This window comes from Ictidomys tridecemlineatus, chromosome 3 (genome assembly GCF_052094955.1).
Source record: "Ictidomys tridecemlineatus isolate mIctTri1 chromosome 3, mIctTri1.hap1, whole genome shotgun sequence".
NCBI lineage: Eukaryota > Metazoa > Chordata > Mammalia > Rodentia > Sciuridae > Ictidomys > Ictidomys tridecemlineatus.
This window is the reverse complement of record NC_135479.1, coordinates 95,472,241-95,498,948: the sequence shown is the minus strand read 5'-3', so window position 1 is coordinate 95,498,948 and position 26,708 is coordinate 95,472,241. Positions and strand designations below refer to the sequence as shown.

Genomic DNA, 26,708 nt, shown 5'->3' with positions numbered 1-26,708 from the left:
ACAGTTTAATTTAAAAAGTATATTGAAAGGCATTCAGTAAAAGCCCTTCTGTCTTCTCCGATTTGCCCAGTTCTCTGTGCCTCCCTAAAATAGGTTACCTGCGAATAGATCTTTTTTTTTGCATATGTATTGCCTTTTCCTCTGTTTTACACATTTTAATAATAATATACAGTTTGCATTGATCTAATTTCTATGTGTACATACTTTTTTGATTAAAAAAAATTAGTGATTTCAGGAATGTTAAGTGTGAAAAAGGGAATTATTATTATTGTATTTTGACCTTAAGTTATAAGTTATTGGGGCCTGATTTTGGTCTCCACTAGAGTCAGCACTCTTCTGAAGAGTGTCAGTTCACTTTATTCATTTATTGGTTTGTAATTGCCCTGAAGCACAAAATGAAATGTTAACATGAATGAATCATTAATTTTCTTTCATTTTTTGAAGCTTGCAATCCGAAGGGCTACTCTAAATAGATCATTTACTCCTGTCTTTTTGGGAAGTGCCTTAAAGAACAAAGGAGTCCAACCTCTTCTAGATGCGGTTCTAGAATATCTCCCAGATCCATCGGAGGTCCCGAATTATGCTGTTCTCAATCAGGAGAAGTAAGTCTTGGCACTTGGATCTTAATTTATGCAAAAACTTCAGACCCTAAGAATGAGTCTTCTAGTCACATTTATGACTTTGTTTCATAATTTGCAAAAATTGATCACGGTTCTAGTTGGGTAACAATTTTGGGATATAGAAAGACGTTTGCTATTCAAGTTCCCTATCATGTTTGTGAGTTAGAAATACCATCTGCCTCTCAAGCTTTATATCATTAGAAGATTTTCTCATTTGAGACCAGCTCTTTTAGCTCTTTTCTCTCTCTCTCTCTCTCTCTCTCTCTCTCTCTCTCTCTCTCTCTCTCTCTCACACACACACACACACACACACACACACACTCTTTTTTGTTGTTGTGCTAGGAAACAAAGCCAGGGCCTCATGCATGCTAGGCTTACACTGTGCCTCTGAACTACATCCCTATCCCAGTCAGACCTAATTTTAAGAACTATTTTTAAGAAACAAACTTTTTTTAAGCTCTTATTTATTATTTTTCTTTATCAAACCTTTTCAGTTTTTTAGTGTACTCCGGTTCTATCTCTATGTAGAAACTAAGCCCTAAGTACTTAATTCTTACTGATCTCTTTCAGTAAAATTTTATTGTGGGTGAGGTCAGAAATGTCATGTGTGCTTTTTTTCTTGGATAATACGCTGATAAAATAAATTTGAAATATTTTACCCCATAGATTTATATTTATTTTATTTTCAGTGACTCAAAAGAGAAAACCAAAATCTTAATGAACTCCCAAAGGGATAACTCCCACCCATTTGTAGGCCTGGCTTTTAAACTTGAGGTAAGTTGCTTTCTAGTGTATTTAACTTCTGTCAGTAGGAATTTTATTTTCTTTTAGGCTCTATTCCTATCACAAAATGACTCTGTACCTCATATGAAAGATTTGGAAAACAGGAAAAGTAGAAAGAACAAATAAGGAATTTCTGAAGTTCTTGGGTTGACAGTCCCATGTTTTTAGAAGCATTTCCTCTCATTGTGGTTTAAAATAATAGATTTTTTATGTATCATACTACTTTATAACTTTTGTTTTCATTTAACATCATAATACATATGACCCATGTTTCTATAAATAGTTTAAACATTTAAAAAAACTTTTTGTAGTTGTAGATGGACAGAATGACTTTATTTTTATGTGGTGCTAAGGATCGAACCCAGTGCCTCAAACATGCTAGGCAAACGCTCTACCACTGAGTAACAGCCCCAGCCCTTAAAAGTTTAAACATTGGGGCTGGGATTGTGGCTTAGCGGTAGAGTATATGCAAGGCCCTGGGTTTGATCCTCAGCACCACATAAAAATAAATAAATAGAATAAAGATATTACACCCAACTACAATTAAAAAAATAAATATAAAAAAAAGAGTTTAAACATTTAAATGGCAACTTAATACTCTTAAATATACTATCATTTGCTTAAAATTTTGTAATTATTGCACATTTTTGTTTCCAGGCTTTCATTGTTGTAAATAACAGTGGGTTTGCTTTTGGGAATCTGTCCTGAGGAACTCATGAAGGGTCATGTGCTAATATTAGCTCTAGTTTGCTCACATCTTTGTTGATAAAATGGAACTCTTAGAAGTAATTGAAAATGCAGGAATTCTAGTTCAACTAATAAATTGAGGTATATCTTTACTGTGAATATTACTCAGACTTTAAAAATTGTGTTTAGATGCATATTTTGTGACATGGAAAGATGTCACCACTGATGGACCAGTATTTTATATATTGTACTTAAATAAAATCCATGCTTTATTCAAATTTCCTTGGGTTTTGCCTATGTCCCATTTCTATCTCAGTGTCCCATCATGTGTCCTACGTCTCCTTAGGCTTCTCTAGACTGTAACAGCTTCTTAGACTTCTCTTATTTATGACCTTGCTATTTCTGAGACATGCTAGTCAAATGCTTTGTAGACTGCCCCCTGAGTTTCTTTAGTGATTAGATGGGGGTCATATGTTTATAGGAGGATGACTGAAAAGATAGTCATTCTTGTCACATCACATTAAGGGCACAGACTGTCACCATGGCTTGTTACTGTCGATGTTAGCTGGGGTAGGGTTTTTCAGGTTTCTCTGCTACCAGGTGATTCTTTGCTCCTCTTACTGCACTCTTGAGAAGTCCCTCTCTGCTCACATTTTGGGGTGGAAATTACCCTCTACATCTTTAAGAGAATAGAATCTACATAGGGTGGTTGGAATTCGGTATGGGAGACTTGCTCTTCTCCCCATTTATTTATTTATTCAGTTGGTCACTTATTTTTATTGGTATGAACTTAATGGATATTTACATTGTACTTGAAGTTATAATCCCTAATATGTTATTTTTGTTGCTCAGATTGGCCAGGCTTGGCCATAGGGAGCTCTTGCACTTGGCTCCAGTGTCCCCTTCCAGTGTTTTGTTGTGTTGAACACTTCCTGACTTCCTGTCACTGCAGGGTGCTTCAGGCTTGTCTTGTATATTCCATGCCCAGCCCTAAAAGCAGCCATTTCTCCAAGGAATCCTGTTTGCTTTTTCTGGATAGCAGTATTAGAATCCAAGGCTCAGTGCTAAATGTGTTTTTGTTGGGGTATTGCTTCTGTTCTTAATATTTTTAATGGGGAAAATACTGGATAGGCTGCAAGTGTTAAAAATAGTTTAAGTAATTTTAAATTAAAATGTAACATTGCAGTGAGAAGTTTTCCTAGAAGAGTAAATACTGAATTCAACTTACAAAAAAATCTTAATATTTAATGTATTAATTTATATTACCAGATTGCTTCAGATTGCTTTCACACTCTCAGAATTTATGGTTATTTCAGTGACTATAGTACAGAGTATTATGATTTTATTGATTTAATTAATGAAAAATCATGTAGTGTTCATCTTGCACTACTTCCCACTGACAAAGAACTCTCAATGGTATATTTACAGTGCAGTTAGATTTTCTCTTTTCTATTGTCTTTTTGTTTTGTCTGTTTTTTTCTTATTGGAGTCACATGTTAATGAAGTTGATTTTTTAAAAAATAATTAGCAGTTTAAAATTTATAGTCAAATATATCAGTCTTTTTCTTTAGTCATTCTATCATTTTTAACATTAGAAACCCTCTTCTTTGTATATATTTTGTCAGTGTTTACTTTTGTTTCCTTTGCTTTCTTATGGTTTTGTTTTTCCATTGTTGATCCTGCTAGAATTTGGTTCTGGTGTATGTTGTGAGGTAGATTTTAATGTATCTCTTCTGACTCCAAATAGAAACCAGTTGTCTAGTTGCCAGTTTATGAACAATTCTCTTCTTTCTTTTCCACTGATTCATCATGTTTCCTTTATCTGTTGACAAACATTTAATATTTAAATATTTATATTGTACCTTATGGACTGTTAAATCTAATTGTTCTGATTCTGTACTTTTTGAGTGAAAGACCCCAGCCCAACAACGTCAGGCCTAGTTGCAAAACCACCGAGGCATGTCACAAACCTACGCAGGCACCAGAGGTGTTATTCAAATAATTAGTTAGGTGTAACCGGTTGAAAAAGGACAGAGAACCAGGTCCCGAGGCATGCCTGAATAAGCAGGAACAAGAGGACCAGAGTGCAAATATGTAGCTTTTATGTGGTTCTTTTTCAGTAGCATACAGTGAAAAACAACTTTGCCCTTTAGGTAATCTATATGCTGGGTTTAAAATTAATAAGAAACCTATTGTTTACCACGCGTGAAAACTGCCCCTTTACCCTATAAAAATTTCTGTATCCCCAAGCCCGGTGTGCCAGCTCACCAAAGCTCCGGCTGAGGTTCTGCTGGGCACCCGCAGGTGTCTGTGTCCCAATAAACAAACCTCTTGCGCTTTTGCAGCCAGTGTTTCGTGTGATTCTCCTTGGACAGGGAAACGGGGGTCTTTCATTTTGGAGGTCCCACCGAGATAGAAAAGGACCCCCTCCCCGTCCGGATCCCTGCCCAAGGACCACCGGCATCACTGGGAGGTAAGCTGGCCAGCTCATGTTGTGTTTGTCGTGTCACGTCTATGTTTGTAACCCTTGACTGATACTTTGTTTCTATGCACTGCATCTGTACGATTGATTACTCGTAGTCGCTCTGTATTCTGGGCAGCTTGAGAAGGAGTTGACGAACTCGGACTTCTCCCCTGCCACCCTGGGAGACGTCCCAGGGATTTTTGTAGGCGAAGGTGGAGCTTCTGCTCCACCTAAGCCATCTGTAGGCGACGGTGGGGCTTCTGCTCCACCTAAGCCATCTGTAGGTGACGGTGGGGCTTCTGCTCCACCTAAGCCATCTTTCTATTCGGTCTGATTGTAGTGTTATTGTGATTATTGTGTTATTGTTTCTGTCTCTGTAATCTATCTCCTCATCTAAAACTAACATGGGGCAATCAATCACGACCCCTTTGAGTCTCACCCTCGACCATTGGCAAGACGTCCGAAATCAGGCAGATAACCTCTCGGTAGAGGTCAAAAAAGAAAAAATAGATACACTCTGCACTGTGGAATGGCCAACACTCAATGCGGGCTGGCCTAAGGAAGGAACATTTAACCCTGAATTGGCTTTGGGGATGGGAGCCGAACTTTCAGTTATAAATTCTGTCCCAGACAGATTCTACACCGAGGTAGGTGCACGCACCCCATGTCTGTTTGAGGTGCATCTTTCTCTCTCTTTCTTTCTGGAGGTAAGGTGGGCACCCGACGGCTACTTAAACGCAATTAGTGCAGCTGCCACTCTACAAGACTCGGGTGAGAGGTTTCTCGGCCTAGGCAGCTCTCAATCACCTGTTCAGTACAGAGCAGGCAAGTTGGGTTCTGCCAAAGCCGTTTCCAACTTTTCTGTCTGGGCCTGGAGAGCAATTGGTGTGAGTACACAGTGTCCTGAATCCCGGTCTGCCTCGGATGCGTGGAGGTGGAGGAAAGAAGTTGGAACAACTGAGGAATTCCGGTCTGGGCTACTCTCAGACGAATTCTTAAGGTTCCTTTCTCTTGAGCCCCCTTCCGACAGTCCTCATTGGTATCTAGGGTGACCGGTAGATAAATGGCACTGAGGGAAAGCCCCAATCACATTTGCCTCCGTATGGGCCGTGCAACACTCCCAACCCCGCATCCATTCCTCCTGGATGCTTCCCTTCCTTCGCAGGTCAGAAATGTTAGCAATTCAGGTTGCAGGACTGAGAAAGACATGAGATAATTAGTAAAATCTGCCCAGGTTCCCTAAGGTGCATAGGTAACTTTCAATAGTCTGTTTTAAAGGTTATCATAGATTGTTTCTTGGGGATGATTTTGGCTAAATGTGCTTTTTGTAACAATCTGGTATCTGAATGGGTTTCTGAAACATTGCACAACCTTGCAGTTAAAAGTTAGGTTTAAGTAATTGTTTAGTTTAAGATTTCAGATAGTTTATACCAGAGAACTTAAATACTTAGGATAAAAAATTTAAAAAAAACTCTACTTCCAAGTTGGCAAGTAACTCCCAATCATTCAGTTTTTATTTTTTTTTTTTTCATCAATCTTTGAACTGGGTAGCCTAAGGAGATTTCACTAGGTATACAGTGTATTGATTTGGGCAAGAATAATAAATTATGATTTGGTATCTGTTTCTCTCAGTGTGTAAGATTCAAAAAAAGTGTTGAATTAAAACGTTGGTCTAGCTTATTGAAATGGCATTTATTAGCAACAGTCTTGGAAATTTTCAAAGCTTAATTTTAAATATACATGGTAGTGTGTAAATTTTTTTTTCAGGTGATTTAATGTAACTTAATACTACTTTAAAAACTTCAGAACAAAGAAAGTAGCTTAATGATCCTGAAGAAACTTCTTCTGATGGTGGCTTTTATATTATCAAGAAAGATCCTATTTTCAGTTTTGTGTGAGCAAATTTTTCTAGCATAGGAAGATAAATTGTGACTTATGGTTAAAATGCCTTAGGCATAAAGTTTCTGCTCAAGAATTCCGGTTTTCCCAGTTCCTTCCAGACCTCAGCCAGGGCTTACGCTGATATGCAAACAGAAGCAGCTTGGAGCTCAGGCCCAAAGGAAAAAAAAAAAAGAATAAAAGTGTCTTTTACCTGAACTCAAACTAGATTAAACCAAAGAGTAAATTGTATAGCATTTACTAATTACTGGCCGGTCAACTTTTTAGGACTTTTGCTTTTTCCTTAGATTCTGTATTTTTTTTTAGCTCATGATTTTGTTCCTACAGACAAGTTAATGTTTTTCTGATAAGTTCTATTTTTGATCAACTGGAGTTTTTTTAACATTGCAGTGAGATTTCACCTGAGAAAGCTGTAAGACCTTCACCATTGTGTTATGTGTTACACTTGTGTTACGTGTTGTATGTCGGTATGTCTGTATGTATATATGTCCATATATCCTGCAGTGATATGACAATTGACAGATGAGGAGTGCTCATGAAAAATTTAAAAATGGATCCAAATATCTTTGATTCACGTGATTCAAATGGTTCAATTTAAATTAGGTAAACAGATGAAAGTAAAGATGTCTTTAAAATTAAGCTTATAAGTTTTTCTAGATGTTCAAAAAGGCCTTAATAAAATGTTAAATCTGCTTAAATTTAAAAATTTACAAGTATTTTTTCAAAATGTGAACTGAAGGAGGTTAACAGATGAAAAAGAGAAACTAAAAGGTTCTAGATTCCTGGATAAGAGTCTATATGATTAAGTAAAAAAAGTCTGTGTAAGTTTTTGAGCAAGTAATCTTAAAGAAATTAAACAGCTGGTTAAACAAGTGCTGTTGTTTTAGAGAATTGTGCTATGTTATTTCTTTAAAAGCTAAACTTGGTTATTATAAAAACATCAATGTAATTGGTGCCATTAATGTGTTCATATCTTCCAGGTATACAAGTATGTAAGGTAAAAGCTTTAGAAAGAACATTATATCAAGCTGGTGTACTAAAATTGTATGGTAATTTTAGGCTTCAAAGAAAAACATGATGGAAGTTCATTTATATTATTTATTTATATTATTTGTGTTCTATAACTGTACTTATTATCAATAAGTTAAGAAAAAGTTTCATGTTAATTTTTTACACTGAGATACAATTTAGATGTATTTTTAAGTTAATGAGAGCCTAATCAATGTAAAGATTTTATTGCAAAACACAAAAGTACTTTGCTACTTCTCTACAAAAAGTTAAAAGCTTTCAGCCTTTCTTTAGTTCATGTTTTAGATGTGATATTATGTTGTGTTAGCCAATATTCATGTAAATTTGAGCAACATTTTACGTAAACTTTGTAAAATGATGTCTAAAAAACAAAGATCAGCTTCAGAACTATAATATTTAAGACTTATGATGAGCCCCACCTTACTTGAGATAAGGCTCTATGTCCCATCTCATGTAAAAGTGACTATGAAAAAAGTAGACCAGATTTCAGTGCATTTAAGGCTGTGTCCAAAAGTTGGTTTTTGTCACGATTGCCAGGACCTCAAACGGGGAATTATAATGTATAACTCTGCCAAAATTCAAGGTAGCTATTACATAAACTAAATATGTTTTTATCCTAATTAGTTTTGTTTTGTAGTTTGCTTTTAGATGGTCTAAAGATTGCCTGTTAATGTTTTACAGAGGTACTAACAACCTGGGTTAATTTAAGACAAGAAGTTATCACCTACAGGATAGAGAGATAGACATTAAAGCCCAGTGCTCTTAATATAAGGCTGTTGACTTATTTGCTGGATGTTTAAGATTAAGTTTTAAAATTAAAAATTTGGCTCTTGCCCTCTGAGTCAGTCTGAATCAGGGATAGGGGACTTCTCCAAAGGGCTTTGCAACTCTAGGCCACATAACCTCCTGATCAGGGAGATTAATGAGACCAGTGGAGGACAGAAAGCCAATCAGTGCATTTGCTGTGAAGAGGAGGGTCATCAGAAAAGGGAGACATCCCTGATGCTTCCGAGGGAAGCCACGTGGTCAAACAAGGCCTGGACCCATCCTTGTACAAATGGCACTAGCAGAACTGAGAAGCTTCTGTGAAGTTCCCGAGGACTCCCAGGAGGCTGACTGTTAACCATAGGTAGAAACAGAAGTCAGTTTGACTTGCTTCATCTTAGACACTTAGCAAAGACAGTCAAAAGCCAAAATACAGTTGTTCCTGGACATTTTAAATAATAATAATAGTTAAATGTAACCTCCAACCATAAGTAGACTGGAGGCTACAAAAGAGATTCTTAGGTAAAAATGCCTGATAACTATCAAAAGAAACTGCCAGAGTAGTTTTTTAGTTTAAGGCCCACAGATATTCCTAACCTACACAGGTAGGCTTGGTGTTTGCTAGTATGGTTATCCAGCCCTAAGTAACAGAATTAGATTTCTCTATTAGACACAGGTCATACTAAAAAAAGGATTTTGCAAAATCAGATGATATTAAATTATTAAACTATATCTTAAGGGAAGGACAACTGTAACCTTAAGAGTTAAATGATGTGTTTACATCCCTGATAATTCTGGCAATGTGACAAATATCCTTAAAGATTTACATGCTCAGATAGAAGCCATGTCCTCAGCAACTTTATCATGAAAACAGTATTTTAGCTTCTGGTTCTTGGTACTTCCTGGTGGAAAACATTGTTAGTCTTTGTCTTTGCCATCATACTCATTGGCATATTCCTGTACTATGGCATTTATTGCTGCAGCAATAGGGTTCCAGTACTAATGAATTCTTGTTTCTCTTATAGACCACCCATCACTCAAATGGCCCTCCAGCCTATCATGGACCACTCTATAGACCCGATTTTTAAAAGGGGACTCCAAACTGCTTGCCCCAACATCGCCCCTTTTTGTCAGCCTGAAGAAGTCAGAAAGATCTTCGCCCCCTTTCCTTACAGCAGTAAGGAGTTCCCAAATTAGAGGGGGGAATGAAGCCAGATTTAAAGTTAGGCAGTCAGTGTAGTTAGGTAAATCGGGTCTAATACCGAGTGAAATCTAAAATGGAGGCCATGCTGGGAATGACTCAGGAAAAACACAGGACAATGGATATAAGATTCTATCCATGATCAAGAAAAAGGGGGGAATGAAAGACCCCAGCCCAACAACGTCAGGCCTAGTTGCAAAATCACCGAGGCATGTCACAAACCTACGCAGGCACCAGAGGTGTTATTCAAATAATTAGTTAGGTGTAACCGGTTGAAAAAGGACAGAGAACCGGGTCCCGAGGCATGCCTGAATAAGCAGGAACAAGAGGACCAGAGTGCAAATATGTAGCTTTTATGTGGTTCTTTTTCAGTAGCATACAGTAAAAAACAACTTTGCCCTTTAGGTAATCTATATGCTGGGTTTAAAATTAATAAGAAACCTATTGTTTACCACGCGTGAAAACTGCCCCTTTACCCTATAAAAATTTCTGTATCCCCAAGCCCGGTGTGCCAGCTCACCAAAGCTCCGGCTGAGGTTCTGCTGGGCACCCGCAGGTGCCTGTGTCCCAATAAACAAACCTCTTGCGCTTTTGCAGCCAGTGTTTCGTGTGATTCTCCTTGGACAGGGAAACGGGGGTCTTTCATGAGCACTTAGCATTTTTATATTAGTGAAGGTTATTTTCTTTTTACCATAGTTTTGAAAAATTTGTTTTTACCTGAGTGAATTTTTAAATCATTACTCAAATTTTAAAAATCTACAGTGGTGTACACCTATAATCCCAGCAACTAAGGAGGCGAATCAGGAGGATAACAAGTTCAAAGCCAGCCTGGGCAACTTAGATTGTTTCAAAATTTAAAAATGGCTGGAGCTATAGCTCAGTAGTAGAGCACTCTTGATACAATTCCTAGTACCAAAAAATCTAAATAATAAACTAAATTTTAAAGATCTGTTTGGATTTTATTGCTATAGTATTAAGCCTGTAAATTAACTTAGTAAAAACTGGCAGCTTTTAAATATATATTTAATTGGTCAGTGTTAGTGTACTCAGTCCCTTCACAGAATTCTAGTGTTTTTTCCATGTGGTTACCAAAGGCGGCTTTAGATATGTAGTATGCTCCTGCCATTTGTGGTTTTTTAAAATTGTTTTTTCAGTAATTATGCCTCATTTCTGTTTCCTGTCTTACAGTATTAAACTGAACTTAAGAAATAATATTAGAAGGCAAAGGTGTACTTCCTTACACAATCGAATTTCTTTGCTAATAACCTTTATTTTAGAGGAAATATAAAAAGTATTCTGGGTTATGATACCAAAAGATGGATCAGCAGCAACCATTTAATTTCTTTTGTTTTCCAAGCCAGTGTCATGTAATTTGAGATGATAAACTGATATGTATGTAAGATGGGCTACTAAAATTGAAAGTATTTGCAAGTAGCTGAGAAGTTTTTCTCTTGATTTTGACTCTTACATTTTTCTTTATTCTTCTACCACACCCCATCTTGACTTCTAGGCGGGTCGATTTGGACAGTTAACCTACGTCCGCAATTACCAGGGGTTGCTACAGAAGGGTGACACCATCTACAACACGAGGACCAGAAAGAGAGTGCGGGTGCAGCGGCTAGTGCGCATGCACGCTGACATGATGGAGGCAAGTGAGGGATGTGCACCATCCCTGCGGAAGCAGTCCATTATGCTGGCGCCCCCGCCCTGCTAGGAAACCACCTCTGGTTGAATACATGCGTCTTCCTTGCATGTGCTGTCTCTGAAGGAGTGTGCTGCTGTAAGCCAGATAGGCAGGTGTGGGCCTTGTTGCCTGCCACTGGTTGTGAGTTTCCTCCACGGCCAGGATGCAGTGAAAGGCCAGGTTGTTCCCTAGGACTCCACACAAGGTGCAGCACTCTCCTCATGAGCAGCAGTGAGTGTACTAGGTAGGCATTTAGGACAGCAGAATGTAGTTTCTACAGATCAGTGAGGGTTGCACATTCATGTGATTTTCCACATGGCTCATTGTGTTCACTTTCTGAAATGTGGTGGTATGAAAGATCTGTTTAACCTTAGAGCTTTCAGTCCTGTTGTAGATCCCCTTGCAGGGCCATGTGGTCAAATCTGCTCATGGTCCAGTCTGGGTCATTGACTTTGGGCTTGAGTTGGCTCTGAATCTGTCATAGTCTTCTTAGTCCTTCTGGTTAGGGCTTGGCAGAAACCCCGAGTACACGAGGTTGCGCCCACTCCCACTCTTCCACCGTCCAGCCCTGTGTTCCTGGAGAAATTCTTCAGTCTAAGCAAAATCTTAGAAATTTTGGGGGAGGGGCCATGACTTTTCTCACTCTTGGGAAGAGGAATAGGCTGACTTGAAGTCGGAAATCTCTGCTGCATTGTGAGATAGGCAGCAGGGGGCAGGCTGGGAGGATGAGTGCTTGTCATAGCCTTTTCAAAAAAATACATACCTCTCTGTAGTCATCAAAGCAAGATGCAAGGCTGCATCATCACTCCACAGCTGTTATGTATGACTGTCAATCTCAGAGGAAATTGCTGGGAAGCATGGCAGCTGGTCTTGGTTCTTAGCCTTCCTGTGTTTTTGACTGCTCGCCTCTGTTAGAAATTTAATGTATTTTTAGTATAGTGTGCTCTGTTCGCTTCCTTTGTTTGCAAAACTTCCTTTGCAGTTTTTCCTTGTACATGCCTGTTTTTATGATCTCATTGTCTAACTTTGGTAGCACAGATAGTACATGCTTTTTAATTTTTTTTAATATTGTTAGTTGTAGATGAACACAGTATTATTATTTTGCTTATTTAGTTTTTTTATGTGGTGCTGGGGATCAAACCCAGTGCCACATGCATGCTAGGCAAGTGCTGTACCACTGAGCCACAACCCCAGCATGTTCTTTAGAATTGTGAGGCACAGTCACTACTTGAATACTTCAGATCCTTCAGGTGATGAAGCCATAGCTCTGAGTTTTCCATTAGGGGGAAAATCTTGTCTGTTGAGGTGTACTTAAGTAAAGACCCTGTAGAAGCTGTCTTGGTATGAATGGTGGTTGGTGCTGCATGGGTTACTCTCTGCAGAAGGAAATTCTGCTTTGTTTTTCTGTAGTTTTTCTTGTGCAGTTACTTTGTAATTGTGTCTTGATTTGTATTGCTTCTTTTCTCAGGATGTTGAGGAAGTGTATGCTGGAGACATCTTTGCCTTGTTTGGCATTGACTGTGCTAGTGGAGACACGTTCACAACCAAAGAGAACAGTGACCTTTCTATGGTAAGCTCTTCCATTTCAAAGCTTTTTATCACTTGCATGCCAGAAGTCTGTTTTTTTAAAATTTTTTTAGTTGTAGATGGACACAATATCTTTATTTTTATGTGGTGCTGAGGATCGAACCCGTTGCCTCACACATGCAAGACGGGTGCTCCACCACTGAGCCCCAGCCCCTGTTAAAGGAGGAAATGCTTATTTGAGGGCTCATGGTTTCATCATGTTAGTGAACAGCTTTATTAATATATTACATTAATGTATTTCCCTTTTTAGCATAAAAACCAACAAAGATATAAATTGTCTGGCTAAAGATGTTGTCTGGTGTTTGTCCTTTTGTAATGTAGCATATTAAATGAATCCATCCTATACTGTTTAATACAGTTTTTGAATTTTTCTCTGTTCTTTTAAAAAATATTTTAGGAGTCAATTCATGTTCCCGATCCTGTCATTTCAATAGCAATGAAGCCTTCTAACAAGGTAGGAGTTTGATTTAAAGTTCATTATATCACAATAAAAACTTGAGATCTTTTTTTAATCTGTACTGGAATACACATGTATCTTGTGATAAATAGCAGTCCTAATGGTCTGTTTCCTCTTTTGGTATTAAGATTTTCTTTTTAAATTTATCAGTGTGATGGCAATAATTCATCAGTATTTTTTAAGAAAATGGTGGTATTTTAATACTCACCAGACTATTTTATAGCTCTTTATTATGTCATAGTGGTTGATGTTCCTTCTTGCACTTGAAATATGGAAAAATGGGAAATAAGAATATTTGTCCTGAGTTTTAGTGAAACCCACTGTAAAGTACGTGTGCATGTTGGGTAGATGTTTTAGTCAGCTTTTTCACTCCTGTGACCAAAAGAACTAAAAAGAACAGTTAAAGGAGGAAATGTTATTTGGGGGCTCATGGTTTCATAGGTCTCAGTACATAGACCGAGACCATACTTCACCTGTTTGAGAAATCATGATGTTTTCTAGTTCTTTTTTCAGTGTAGAAAAGAGAAAGTAGAGGAGGCAAGAAACATGAAATGGTTGCCTATTCCCAGAGACTCCAGGAGGTGCAGCCTTTCCTCCTTATTAGTAAATGTCCTAATTTGTTCCAGGTGTTTTGCTGAGATTGTCAAAATTTCCCTTTGGAAAAGCGAGGTTAGAAATGAAACATGCCTTTTCATCCCAAAGTCCAGAGTTTATGTACAACATTTGACTGGATAATCCATAATCCAAAAGGTTTTTGTTTTTTTGAAGTTGTTTATATGTTTAAAAGTTCGAAAAGTGTCTGCTTGCCGGAGTAAATTATTTCAAACCAAATAATGAAGTGTCTGCATTAAGCCATGAGACATCGTCAGTAGGAAGTGGGTAGGAGGCACAGATAGTGCAGCGAAGATGCTTCCACTGTGCTGAGAGTATTTGGCTGGTGCAGGGAAAGGCAAGAGACCAACCCGATCCCTAACCTGGGATTTAGTCCCAGTATTGCCATGAACCTGACCTCTCTGTACATAGTTCCCTCCTCTGTAAAAGATGAATAGTTCTATCTTTCAGCATCAAGGTTAGGTTTAAGATAATGTGCAGAAAGCATGCTTCAGCTCCAGGCATGTGGGAAACAGTGGCTGTGAATACTGGCAATGTGGGGCGTGTTTTCTGTTGCTGTCATAAGAGGTTGCCACAAGCTTAGTAGCTTAAAGTAACAAAAATGTACTCTTTACAGTCCTCTAGGTCAGAGACTGATGTTCTCAGTGGGCTAAGTTAACCAAACAGGGCTGTGTTCTTTTTGGAGTTTCTAGGATAGAGTATCTTGCCTTGCTTACTCAGGTTGTGGGCAGAATCCAGTTCCTGTGGGTATATTATTGGGGTCCCCATTTCCTCTGTCATCTGAGGACCATTCTTAGCTTCTAGTGACTGCCTACCTTCCTTGACACATGGCTTTCTTTCATCTTTAATGCCTGCAGCAGTGGGTTGAGTCCCTCTTGTGTCTAGCTTTCTGCCTCTTCTTCCATACTGCATCTTACCCACCCTCCTTTCTGCCTTCCTCTTCCATTTTTAAAGGTCTTCATGATTACTTTACTCCACCCAGGTAATTCACAACAATTTCCCTATTGTAAGTTCTGCAACCTTGATCACATCTTCAAAATCCTCTTTGCCATGTGAAGTAACATATTTACATGTTGGGAGGATTAGGGCATCTTTGCAGATCTGTTATTCTGCTCACCATGTGGAATTACATCAAGGACTAAAGGTGCATTTTACCGTATCCAAGCAGACTATTTTGAAAGGGGGAGTCTCAGTGTGCCGTTCACCTTATTATTAGTCTTAATAGTCAGTCAGTCCTCCTGAATCTATATGAGAGAGTCTTGGTAGATATGCTGAGTGTTTTCTGTTGATGGGTAGTATTTCTAAAATGTAACAGAAGTCTCTTTCCACTTAATGAATAGCTTTACACATATGAAGTTTTTGCAGTGTAATAGGAAAAGGCATAGAGTTAAGTCTTGGACTCCTGTTCTCTGTCTTGGCATGAAGAAAGAATCCTATTAGCTGGTTATTCACTGATGTCTGGCTGTGTGGTGTTCAAGCTCATATTTTTTTAAAAAGGCATGGAATAGAGCTAGGTAAGGGTTATCTTTATTTCTTAACTGCTGGCATATTTGATTTCATTCAGTAATGTTCTTTCAAAAAATACCATTGCTCATTGTGTTTTGTAAAACACATGACTTTTCTTCCTTCTTTTAAAGAATGATCTGGAAAAATTTTCAAAAGGTATTGGCAGGTTTACAAGAGAAGATCCCACATTTAAAGTGCACTTTGACAATGAGAGCAAAGAGACTATTGTATCTGGAATGGGAGAATTACACCTGGAAATCTATGCTCAGGTAATGACTAACCAGGAAGTTAAGTGGGGTTATGTAATGACTGTTAAGTCAATAATGCTCAGTATAATTACTGTAAACTCCATGCTTCTCCAAGTTTCACTCTGGTTTGTATCCACATGTGGTGTATAGTTTCTTCCACTGTGTATCAGTTATTTTTTTGCTTCCAGTTGTTCAGTATTGTGGAGTTCTAGAATTGGGGCTGAGAGGATGTGCAACAAGATTATCCATCTAGGTCAAAAAATTTCTGGTCCTAGCCTTGGGAGACTACTGGCAGTTTACCCACTCTTTAAGCCAATTCTTCTCAAGTCCGTGCTTAAAGACCATTGTAGGATAGTTAAAGAATATTCCTGGGAAAGGTCATACATGTACATGTAAATGAAAGCAAAAGATATGTCACTGGAAATTATGGAGTGACCATTTCTTTGAAGCTGAGGGTAGAATATTCTGACAGAAAAATATGGAATAGTGGTGAAATTTTAGCAGATAAATTAATTGGCAGTAAGTATAAATTAAGCATTAAATATCACATATTTAATCCTTAATGAGACACTGCAGTGATTTAAGAATTGTTATATTTAAGTGAATGCTATGCTGATGTTTAAGCTGCTTAGGATTTTTCTTCAGTTTATTTTAAAAATTTCATTATGCCAAAAAATAATCTTCCCCCTCCCTTTTTGTTTTTTTTTTTTTTTAAGAGAATGGAAAGAGAATATGGCTGCCCTTGTATCACAGGAAAGCCAAAAGTTGCCTTTCGAGAGACCATTACTGCCCCTGTCCCGTAAGTATGCAATGTAATCATACACTGTGAGAGTGAAACTGTAACTTAATTATGAGATGTACAAAATCATTACTGGTATAAAGACATTTTTATGTAGTAGTATTTTTTATTATGGAATCGGTACAGTTCTATACCATAAGCATGACATTATATAGAATGGTACTTCAGGATTTGTTTGTCTCCCCCAGGCCAGATTCTAGTGAGGACTGACTTGCACATCATTAATAGACATGTCTGCACTCCATCTCAATAGAAGGGTCTTTTATTCCAGCTGTGCTTCCTTTGGGAGACGACTGTCATGTTTTACTTTTGTCCCATATTGTGGGTGCCAGAGAACTTGCATTTGCCAGGGGATAATCTCCTGGAAGTAAGGAAAAGTAGTGATATGATAAATTTTAGAGAACAATTCAGAAGATGTGGGTTTAGACTTTGTTGGTGACAACACAGTCTCCATGAGGAATAGCAAAAAGCAGGCTAGATTGCTACAAATATAATCTGTTTCGGCCTAGTCCCTGTCTGAGTCTACACAGATTCCGAGTTAGATACAGAATTAATAAAACCTATTGTGGCTCTGAAAGACATGGAACAGACAGGTGATATTGTACCTGTGATACGATGTCATGAAGCAGGATGATGTAGTCTAGTTCAATGAAGTCATCGTTCCTTTGCTGTGATAAACAAAAGCCTGGTGTTTAAAACTGCAGCTTTAATTTTAAAATGAGCTTTGATTATTAGATGATTATAATACTCCCACTTAGGTTAAAAAAGAAAAGGTGTCATGATTTATTTCAGTTTAGCCTGACAAAAAGTAGTCTTCTAAATAAATATTCTGTCAAACTATATTTTAAAGTCATGATTGTTCTATTTGTTGTTTGTATGTTTTTACCTTCCAAGTTATGGTAGCCACTTAGCCTTATTCTGTGTAGCTTATTACTTAAGAACCTTTAGTGTTTCTGTTGTTGATAAAATTATCACTTAAGAGAAACCATAGCAATAAATGTTCACATTAAGAAGCCAATTTTACGACAGATTCTCTTGTAATATATAATCAGTGTGGTCATCTCATTTTATAATTAAACTTTTGTTCCATACTCTTTATTATTTTGGGAATAAAAAGTTTCAGCCACACAGAACTGCTGTGCTTGTACAGTTTAAAACCATCACCAGAGATTTGCTGTGCCATACATATCTCCGTAAGGCTTAGGAGTGACGTGCTGAGCTAAGCCCTGGAGTCCAAGGTGCAGCACAGCTCCTGGGGCTCCTTTGTTTAAATGTGGTTGTCAGTGTGGCCTAGGGTCAGATAAGAGCATACTCCTCTCTTCATAGTGTCTTCAAGTAATCCTTCCTTTGACAATATCATCAAAGAATAGTGCATACATAAGGGTTTTTATATGTTGGATCTTAATAAGTAAAGATAGATAATATATAGAAAGTAAAACTGTGATTAAACCCCTCTGTTGAGATTTTCATTAATGCTTTAAAAATCATCATTTGGTGAAGGGTTTCAGGAGTTTGTTGTTTTTGTTTTTTGTCAAACTACTAACATTGTCTTGTACACATATTGCTAAAGACTTGGCTTGAAAAATCATGGTAATGATTTTAGGACTCTCTGTACCTGGAGTCAGTTACTGAGGCTTAGGTACCCTTATGGGAATGTTGTAAGCAGGGTTGATGTCTGTGAAATCTGTTTCTCAAAATGTTGTGCTGTGTAGGCTGGGCTTTTGGCATCGACTCTGAGTACTGTAATTGGGCATCTTGCCCTCCAGTGCCCATAGTTGTCTAAAGTGGTTACAAAAGCCTGCAGAGAAAAGGTGCTCCAGCTGCCTCACAGTTTGTCGCCAGCAAGCTGAAACAAGTCAGCAGGGAAGTCTTTTTCTAAACTGTTGTGGCTTCTTTGCATTCTGTGTTTCTTGATTCCCATTAGGTTCTAGTTGAAATTTTTCTCTTCTTAACCACTTAATAAAGCTAAAATCAAAGAATTTATTCATAGATTTTTTTAAGATCTAGAAAGATGTACTTCTTAATAGATGTCATATCAGACATAAGGAAACATAAGGCTAGCAACAGGAGGTGAGGTTGTAAAGTGTGACTAAGTGGGTTATGAAAGAAAACTGCAGCAAGCTCAGGAGCAAGTAGTGGAATTATTTGAGAGGCAGTACAGCAGGCTTCACAGAGACTGCAGTGCTTCTGCTCTTCAAGCTGAGCCTTGGGGAAAAGGCCAGGCATATCTCTTAAGTACCAGTGGCACCAGCATTCAGCAGAGAACAAATGCAGAGTCCAGGATAGTGCACAAGTGATGTGAACATGAATTTTGGTTGCTAAAGGGAATAATGTGTATTGTGCGCAAAACTGTTCTTGAGAGCTCAGCTTCACATGACTGCCATAGAAGGTGGTTCTGAGAATCTGTGCATAGCACGTTAAAGACATGCAAGGATTTGGGTGCCTGGGGTTCTGTCTTGCCTCTACTAATAAAACTCTACAGACCTTTTTGCTCAAGAAGAGGGTTTGAGTGAAACATGAGAGCTATATTTCAAGCCAACATGAAAGGTGAAGAACCATCACGACTGCAGTGCCTTGGGAAGGTACAGTCTAAGTACTGCTCATTACGAGACCCTTGACTTTGCCTTGCTGCTGTTATGCTTCCTTGTCAGCATGTGCCCAGGGAATGCAGACTAACCTGGCACTGGGAAGAGGAACCCAACTTTGGAGGCAAAGGGGGCCTGTGGTTTGCATCTATTGGCCAACCCAACCACGTGACTGGATCAGTTGCTGTTCTTTGGACTCTTCCTACAACTCTTTATATTCTCTAGTCAGGATTGACTTCTTCAAAACACCACCTTCACTATGTTAAATGCAAAATGACTAGAATACTGTCCAACTGTGAATTGCAATACTTTATAGAGAGTACTTACCACTTGCTTGACCGTTTGAATTTTGGCCATTTTATAACATGTGTTTTCAGTAGAATTCTGCCATATTATATAACCACAGGCAACCCAGGCTAAGTGCCGAACTGGATTCATTTGTGGAGATACATTTCCGAAACTGTCTGGTGGGGAGACATATGAGAAATGTAATTTTATCACATATACAGTTCTAACCTTTGAAAAAAATCTAAATTCTAAGTCACGTCTTAGTTTTCTTCAAATGTGTGCAGAAAATAATTAAGCCATGGATCTCTAAAGTTCCAAGGCTTCTTTTTTTGTTGGCTTCATTGGAAATTAATCTTGTTGTCAAAGCCAGGATATTTCCAACATGGTTAAATCTGACAATTTTGAGGATAGAGTTAATTGAGGTTAATCTTAACATTTTTTTCTATGTCCTATATATACCTGGGATATTTTGTGCTTCTAGTGGTTCCTTTGTGGACTTGAGTCTTTGATAGAAGGTGTTATCCTCTTCATCTGGACTCTTCCCAGTTTCTCCTTCAAATGTGAAGGAGACTTCTGGTGCAGTGCCATGTCCCACTGGAGGGTAAAGTACTTCAGCTGTGCAGTTCACTGTGACTTGCTGTTGGAAACATGTTTGCAAAAGATCCGTATGTAGAGATGGCATGCATTACTAATTATTCTGTGAGATGGCTTTAAAGCATCAACCCTAAAGGAGTTTCAGACTTGACCCCAGAGTGCCTAATTTCAGAGACATCTAAATGGGCCTATCCTATTCCTTTTCTAAAGTTAACAGGCAAGTACCCTAAAGAGGATTTTTTAATTACAATTTTTAAGTATCACAATCTTACAAATCCTAAACCTAAAGCTTTGAGTATATTTCAGTATTAATGGAGTATCCATTTGTGAGATCAGATTTTAATCTGGATTTATATACCAACCCAACACTGGTTACTTTTTAAGTTTTTCCACTACTCTTAACTTCCTGCTCCTGAAATAATTTCCTTTCAAACACAGATAAAGCAGTCTGTGTCTAGATATAAAATTAAAAGATTGCAGCACTGAATTATGCTTTGAAAAGCTGTCTTTGTCTAGTAGCTCAAATACTGTTTAATGAATTTCCTTATTAGTCTGTATCTCTTCATAATTAGACTCAAAAAAGAGCAGGGTTTTAAAAATTCCAAGATGGTTATGGTGCAAATTGCAGTTTCTTTTAAATTTTCTAAAATAATTCGACACATGTATAATTATTTAAAATTTCTCTGCCCCACAAAGGGCCTTAGCAGTGGTATCAGTTGGTCACTGTGTTGCTCATGGATACCTGAAAGCATTTGCCTGCCTTCTCCAAATGCTGGCATAAGGACTGGAAAGTAAATGACTTCACTCAGCCATGTTGGACATAAACTCAGGCTGCCTGTGAGCATGTAACTTCTTAATATATTTGAACTGAAGTATAATCTGTTTTCTAAATAGTTCAGAAGAAATAATTCAGGATGTATATCAGAATACACAAAGATCGTAAATTTTGGAGTGAGCTTACAAAGCTGGCCCTTGTAAGCTTTGACCATATGACTAGATGGTCAGTGTTTAAAAAAGGAGTCAAGGATCTCACAACAATTTAAAAAAAGTAAAAATCTAAAATGCTATAGATTTGATCAACACAGATGATTTTAAATATTCAGAATAACATTTTATTTATACAAAAGGATATTTCACTTTTTTAAAACTTTTTTTTAGTTGTAGACAGACACAAAACCTTTATTTTATTTTTATGTGGTGCTAAGAATTGAACCCAGTGCCTCACACATACTAAGCAAATGCTCTGTCAACTGAGCCACCATCCCAGCCCCTTCACTTACTTTTTGTGTCATTTCTTCCACAGAAAATTTAAGGTGGTACTTGTGTCCTCTTCCTGGAATATCCTAAAATTAAGAAAATGTGTAAAAGAAAATAAGTCAAATAGTCACATTTTTAGGAAATGCATTCTTCTTTAATGGGGAAAGGAGGGCTGGCTGGTAAGGGGCATGATTAAAGCCATTCATCTTGAGAGAGGCATGTCACCAGTTAACATTTAATTGAGCAGATTCTCTGTCCATTCTGTTTGGATTAGGACAAGGGTAGAAGAGAAGTATACAAATAAAAAGGACACAGCTCAATTTTTAATCATCATCAGACTCCAACCCCTAGATCTGTAAACTTTAATTCTCTACATAAATAATTTTCAAAGAGCTTTTAATCTAAAGATGACAAATAGGATATACCTTTTAAAAGACTTTTCATAAAGCCCATGGTGCCCTCCAAGTGTTCAGTGAACATGGATTCCATGTTGAGGCAGATTACTGCAGTGTTTGGAGACTCACTGTACTTAAGTACTGTTTTAACTTGTGTATTAGTGGCCCTGCAAAATGGTACTTCAACAGTTTTTTTACAGGAGTAAGACAAACATTTAGATACTTGTCAATCAAGAGACAGATTAGGAGTTTATACTATTTGTACTATGTTACAGTTTTGGAGTAGAATCTATTCCCTGTCAGCTCTGAAAACCATCAGTGGTTAAAAATTATATCTGATAAATAAAAATAAGGGACTACCAAAATCTAGTAAGGTGGGCATGCTGCAGCCTCGAACATCCTCCAGTTGCACCCTTCAGCCCGGAGCAGCCCAAAGGCAGCCATGTGATGTGATGGTGGTTACCTCCAAGCTCAGCTCAGAGGCTTTTCTTTTCTGACTTTGGAGGTCAGCTTCTTTTGCTCTTGGTGTTCCCCTTCATTTTGGTCAAAGGGTCTAATAAGGATTGGTCTTACAGTTTAGGCAGTGGAGTCCTTTGGTAAGAAACAGTAGCAGTTTTAAGATTCTTTTGAATGATTCCTATGGTGTCCCCTAGGGAAAGTGTTGCAAGTCAGCTGTAATTCCCTATTTCCTTGTCAGGGTGGGCACTGAAATGTATTGGCGTTTCTCCTTTACCGTGAAGAGAACGAACGAAGGGACTGGAGCTTAGACTACCCCAGGAACGTTAACTTGGGGGCCAGAGGGCCCAGGCCTGCACCCCCGCAGTACTCACCTCCAGGCTCGCTCGTCCTGGGTCTGCCCCAGGGACACCTGGCGGTTCCTGCGCAACTCCCCCCTCTCGGGACTCCTCCTCGCTACCACTCCAGCGGGTCCCACCTTGCCCACCCGACATCTGGCTGGGTCCTATTGGACTCACCTCCAAGCGGGCCTCCTCCACCTTCTGCACCAGAAACACCTGGTGGGGGGTTCCGTGCTGGTAGTTGATGCAGTTCTCGGCCACCGAGACCGCCCTGGAGGCCGCGTAGTGTTCTGGCGGAATCTCCATGTTACAGCAGCTGCCTGGACCCAGCTCTACTGCAAGCTCTGCCTTGGCTGGGCTGGGCGGCGCGGGCGCTGCCCTCTACTTCCTCCCGGCTTAGGAGGCTGCCGTGGCCCCGCCCCTTGGCCCCGCCCCTTGGCCCCGCCTGCCCAGCTGCAAGGCCTGCGCCGCCTGCAGGCGGGAGGAAGGGAGTTGGGCCTCTAGGGCTGCCGGGACTTGGTCTTTCCTTAACCCTTGGGCAAACAGGGCTCTCTGGCCTTTGCGTTGCTCGGGCCTCTTAAGTAGTCTGCGTCTAGATATAAAATTAAAAGATTGCAGCACTGAATTATGCTTTGAAAAGCTGTCTTTGTCTAGCACTCAAATACCATTTAATGAATTTCCTTATTAGTCTGTAACTCATAAGAATTAGACTAAAAAAGAGACTATCTGCCTGCTTTTCTTTCAGATTAGAGCACAACTTTCTTAATACAGCAGGGCCTTACATAGGGCAGGTTGCAGAGGTGTCACAGGTAGTGTGATTTGCCCCTTCTTTCTCAGTTTTCTGTGGGGTTGGATCAGGTCTAACCAAATCCAAGTATGAGAGACTACAAATTATAGTATTAAATTGGGGACTAAATAATTTGGATGGGAGAGGGGGAGATGCACCTGCACTCCACTCCTCCTTTGCTGATCTTAGATGAGGTTTTCCATACAACACCATGCATCTGACTCGAATCACTTTGAAAATTTTGCTCTGAAACATACCTAAAAACTGAACACAACAGGACTACATTGAAGTAGCTCTGACAAAAGTGAGGTTTTACAGCTGCTTCAACAGGAGAGCTTTTAGAAGGCATTGAATTTCCACTATCCAGTTTTTTGAAATTATTCCTTTTGCCACCTTTAAAGATTTGCAACTTAGGCATTTCTCTGGGTTTGCTGAAAATCAGGAAGTAAGGTTCCTTTTCATCAGGCCTATGGTTAGAACTTCACCTTAATTGGTTGGCATGGAAATAGAGATTCTTTTCTCTTTTACTTAAAAATGGGTTTTTGAAGTTTTGTAGCTTCATTAATGGTTAGTACTCAGTCCATCCTCAGACTTGAATAATGTGTAGATTTATAATTCAAAGTAAGATTTATGATTCTCTGGGATCAGGTAGATTATACTATAATCTTCTGTGACTATATAAGCATAAAACAGTAAAAATGGCTGTGGCTTGCAGCTTTATTATGACTGTAAAGTCAAAACAAGTCTATAGGTTAGAGATAAACAGCAAAACCAACATAGTTCTAATTTAACATTAATTTAAGTGTGAGGATGAAGTTTTGTCAAAACTACCTTGCCTTTCACAGCGTGCATGGTCTGACTGCGGGCAGGGCTCTTTTGCTGTCACCATGTCTGTTTAGAGTGTTTCTGTTCTTCAGTGTCTTTACCTAAACTGCTGCAAAACCTTCCTTCATGCAGTGCCTCCTCGAAGGTTTTAAGATGAGTGGTTATCAGTTAATATCATTAGCCTTCTAGAAGAGTACTTGGTTAAGAGCATCGGTTTGGGGTTCAAAGGCCCTGGCTGTGCCTCTTAGTAGCTCTGTCACGTTGGTCAAGTGACTTAGCCTCTCTGATCCTTGGGTTTCTTATCTGTAGAGTGATGATTAAAGAGCACCTACTTCATGGGTATGTGGTGAAGAACAAGAGGACCGTACATGTGCAGTGCTTAGCACAGTCCTTGCACCACTCCGCAGCCTCTCAATCACAAATTCAGACATGGTCCCTGAAACTGTGGGACTCCTCATTTGCAAGTTGGTCCTCCAGAGCGTTGCTGCCCAGTAGATCTCTGGAAGTGTTCTGTGTCCCCCGTCCATGTGGGGCTGTGGAGGGCTTGGGTTGTGACTGGTGCAACCGAGAAGCTGAGTTTTTTTGTTTTATTTAATTGTGATGTGTAAGTAGGTAGGGGTAGTGATCACTGTGCCAACAGTACAGATGGAGAGTGTGTGTTGATGTCCTATCATATAAAATTGAAGATAAGGCTTAAAATATCACATAGTAAACTTTATGTCTATGTGTCAATGTGCTGTGGATTTGGAAATCCCCTCGAAGCTGTTCTATGGTGATTTGGCAGTTGTTTTCCCACTTTCCCTTCAGCCATCCTGAAGCCCCTGACTGCTGGAAGATCATTGAGAGGCGGCTAGTCCGGGTTCTTCATATGTGGACTGTTTAGGAAAGTGGCCTGTTCCAAGCTGGCATCTCCTAGCCAGGCTGATATTTATTCCACCTATACCCAGAGCACTTCCCCATTCGTGTCCACTTACCTGCAGATACTCTTGAAAGTGACCTTTTCCATCCATGGTCTTGAGGAGGGCTTCAGGTTAAGGCAATAAATTGTTTGCAGGCATACTCACGAAAGTGTTTTTCCTGTGATATAGCCTGTGTTTACATATTTTAATATGTATATAAAATGTTTGTTGTACCGTATTTGTGATGCTGTATTTGCCACAGACACAGATTTGTGTCTGAAGTGACTTTCGTAACTTATTTATGTTGGTTGCTGTCATTTAGCCATGAATCATTTTCAGGTGTTGATTATTCCTTCTGGAATGAATGCCCTTATAATCTATTTGCCTAAATAGCAAAGTCAGATAGGAATGACCTGAGTAAATAAGCCGTCCACAGTGAGAGACGCAGAAAAGACTGTGTTCCAGGGAAGGAGGGGTTCCAGAGTGGGCAGCTCCCTGGAATGCGGGCTATTAGAACAAGCGCCTCCAGCTGGACTCTTAATTACCTTTTTATTTTTTAATGTGTGCATTGATGGTATACAGAAAAATATGGGGTTTTTTTTCCATTTGAATTAACTCCATTTTGGTAATCATGTAATGCTCTGTTGGTTTTCTGCCTCTTAAATCTCTTCCAGGTTTGAGTTTACCCATAAGAGGCAATCAGGCGGTGCAGGCCAGTTTGGAAAAGTGATAGGTGTGCTGGAGCCTCTAGACCCAGAGAACTACACCAAGTTGGAGTTTTCAGATGAAACGTTTGGGTCAAATGTTCCAAAGCAGTTTGTGCCTGCTGTAGAAAAGGTGCGTTTCACAAAATTGTGTTGTGTTTTCATTTCAGTAAGCATGGAATCATACTTCTCTTTTGGTATATTGTCCACCCTGTTCATTTTGGTTGCAGGCCTGCTTCTCTGACTGACTGTTCAGCTTTACTTCTGATGTGAAACTTTCAGCTCACTGAGCTCAAACAATATGGATATGTGCTGTGGCAATGATGAGAAATCATTTGTTTCTTAATCGTAGTTATCATATTTTTCTTCATAAACGGAAGCTGCTATGTTGCTTGACATCAGCCGTTGACATTTGTTCTGGTCCTTAGGGATTTATGGAATGTTCACGTCCTGTTGTAGTGGAATGACATTAAGATGCTGAACACCTGGGCACTGAGTCATCTTTGCTGCTTGCAGATCAGTAAGCCCCTGGGCTCAGTGTTAGAACCAGTTTTCTAATTTGTAAACTGAGAGTAAAATACTTGAACCTGCCCCCCTTCACAAAACTGAGATGTTAGACTCTTGCATCCTGGTGAATCATGAGGTGTTCTGCTGTCCAGATCGCCAGAAGGGTTCTAAGTGGTTTTGCTTGTTTGTTTTTTAACCTTTTAACTTAAAATTCCTTATTAATGGGTCATTCTTTTGGCTTTAGTGATGGTGGTGGTGTTTTGGTGGGTGGTGTGTACTATGCACTGCACTCTTACTTCAAGACTGTTCACACGCTTCAAGATACATTATCTCTCTAACACAGGTGAAGGAGAGCTTAGGTATTTTTTATCAAGCACAATTCACAGTTTTAAAATGTCAGAAATATACTGTATGTGCAGCCATGTGATTGGCTTGACAGGGGAAAATTAATTCAATTATAGGAGTTTTATGTGACTAGGTAAAAAAAGAATTGCCAGCTTACCAAATTTTACTCTTAAATATGTGCAGCTTATTGTGTATCCATTTTATATATATATATATATATATATATATATATATATATATCAGTGAAACTGGCTTTTTAAAAGAGTTGCATTTGGAAAAGTGAAATAACCTTTTAAGGCCACTTCTTACTGGCATGGTCTGACTTTACACTTTGCGTCTTTATAACATAGTGAAACGCCCTCAAGGCATAGCAGAGATAGGGTG

The 26,708-nt window shown here is 38.9% G+C and overlaps 2 protein-coding genes across 3 annotated transcripts in view; one reads left to right on the top strand and one right to left on the bottom strand.

The window, feature by feature from the left end:
• Gfm1 (G elongation factor mitochondrial 1) overlaps positions 1 to 26,708 on the top strand; it is a 53,265-nt gene that overhangs the window by 11,344 nt on the left and 15,213 nt on the right. For both annotated transcript variants that reach the window (XM_078043496.1, XM_005325707.5), the window contains 8 exons: positions 445 to 602; positions 1,310 to 1,394; positions 10,959 to 11,096; positions 12,601 to 12,702; positions 13,117 to 13,173; positions 15,426 to 15,563; positions 16,259 to 16,341; positions 25,443 to 25,605. In XM_078043496.1, coding sequence (XP_077899622.1) covers positions 445 to 602; positions 1,310 to 1,394; positions 10,959 to 11,096; positions 12,601 to 12,702; positions 13,117 to 13,173; positions 15,426 to 15,563; positions 16,259 to 16,341; positions 25,443 to 25,605 — 924 coding nt within the window. The remainder of the gene's footprint in view (positions 1 to 444; positions 603 to 1,309; positions 1,395 to 10,958; positions 11,097 to 12,600; positions 12,703 to 13,116; positions 13,174 to 15,425; positions 15,564 to 16,258; positions 16,342 to 25,442; positions 25,606 to 26,708) is intronic.
• Lxn (latexin) lies at positions 16,428 to 22,673 on the bottom strand. The gene is made up of 6 exons (XM_005325706.5): positions 22,435 to 22,673; positions 21,089 to 21,151; positions 19,674 to 19,851; positions 19,254 to 19,390; positions 16,947 to 17,009; positions 16,428 to 16,702 (listed from the first exon to the last, which is right to left on the bottom strand). Exons 1-6 carry the CDS (start codon positions 22,561 to 22,563, stop codon positions 16,604 to 16,606), a joined length of 669 nt encoding a protein of 222 aa, XP_005325763.1. The 5' UTR covers positions 22,564 to 22,673; the 3' UTR covers positions 16,428 to 16,603.

Bases quoted from the DNA above. Each gene is read 5' to 3' on its own strand.
- Lxn (XM_005325706.5), bottom strand. From the start codon at position 22,563: ATGGAGATTCCGCCAGAACACTACGCGGCCTCCAGGGCGGTCTCGGTG. The intron at 21,152-22,434 runs GTGAGTCCAATA...TCTTAATTTTAG, and splicing joins TGGAGGAGGCCCGCTTGGAG to GATATTCCAGGAAGAGGACA. The intron at 16,703-16,946 runs GTACAATATCAC...CCTTACTTCCAG, and splicing joins TTCATGACATCGTATCACAG to GAGATTATCCCCTGGCAAAT.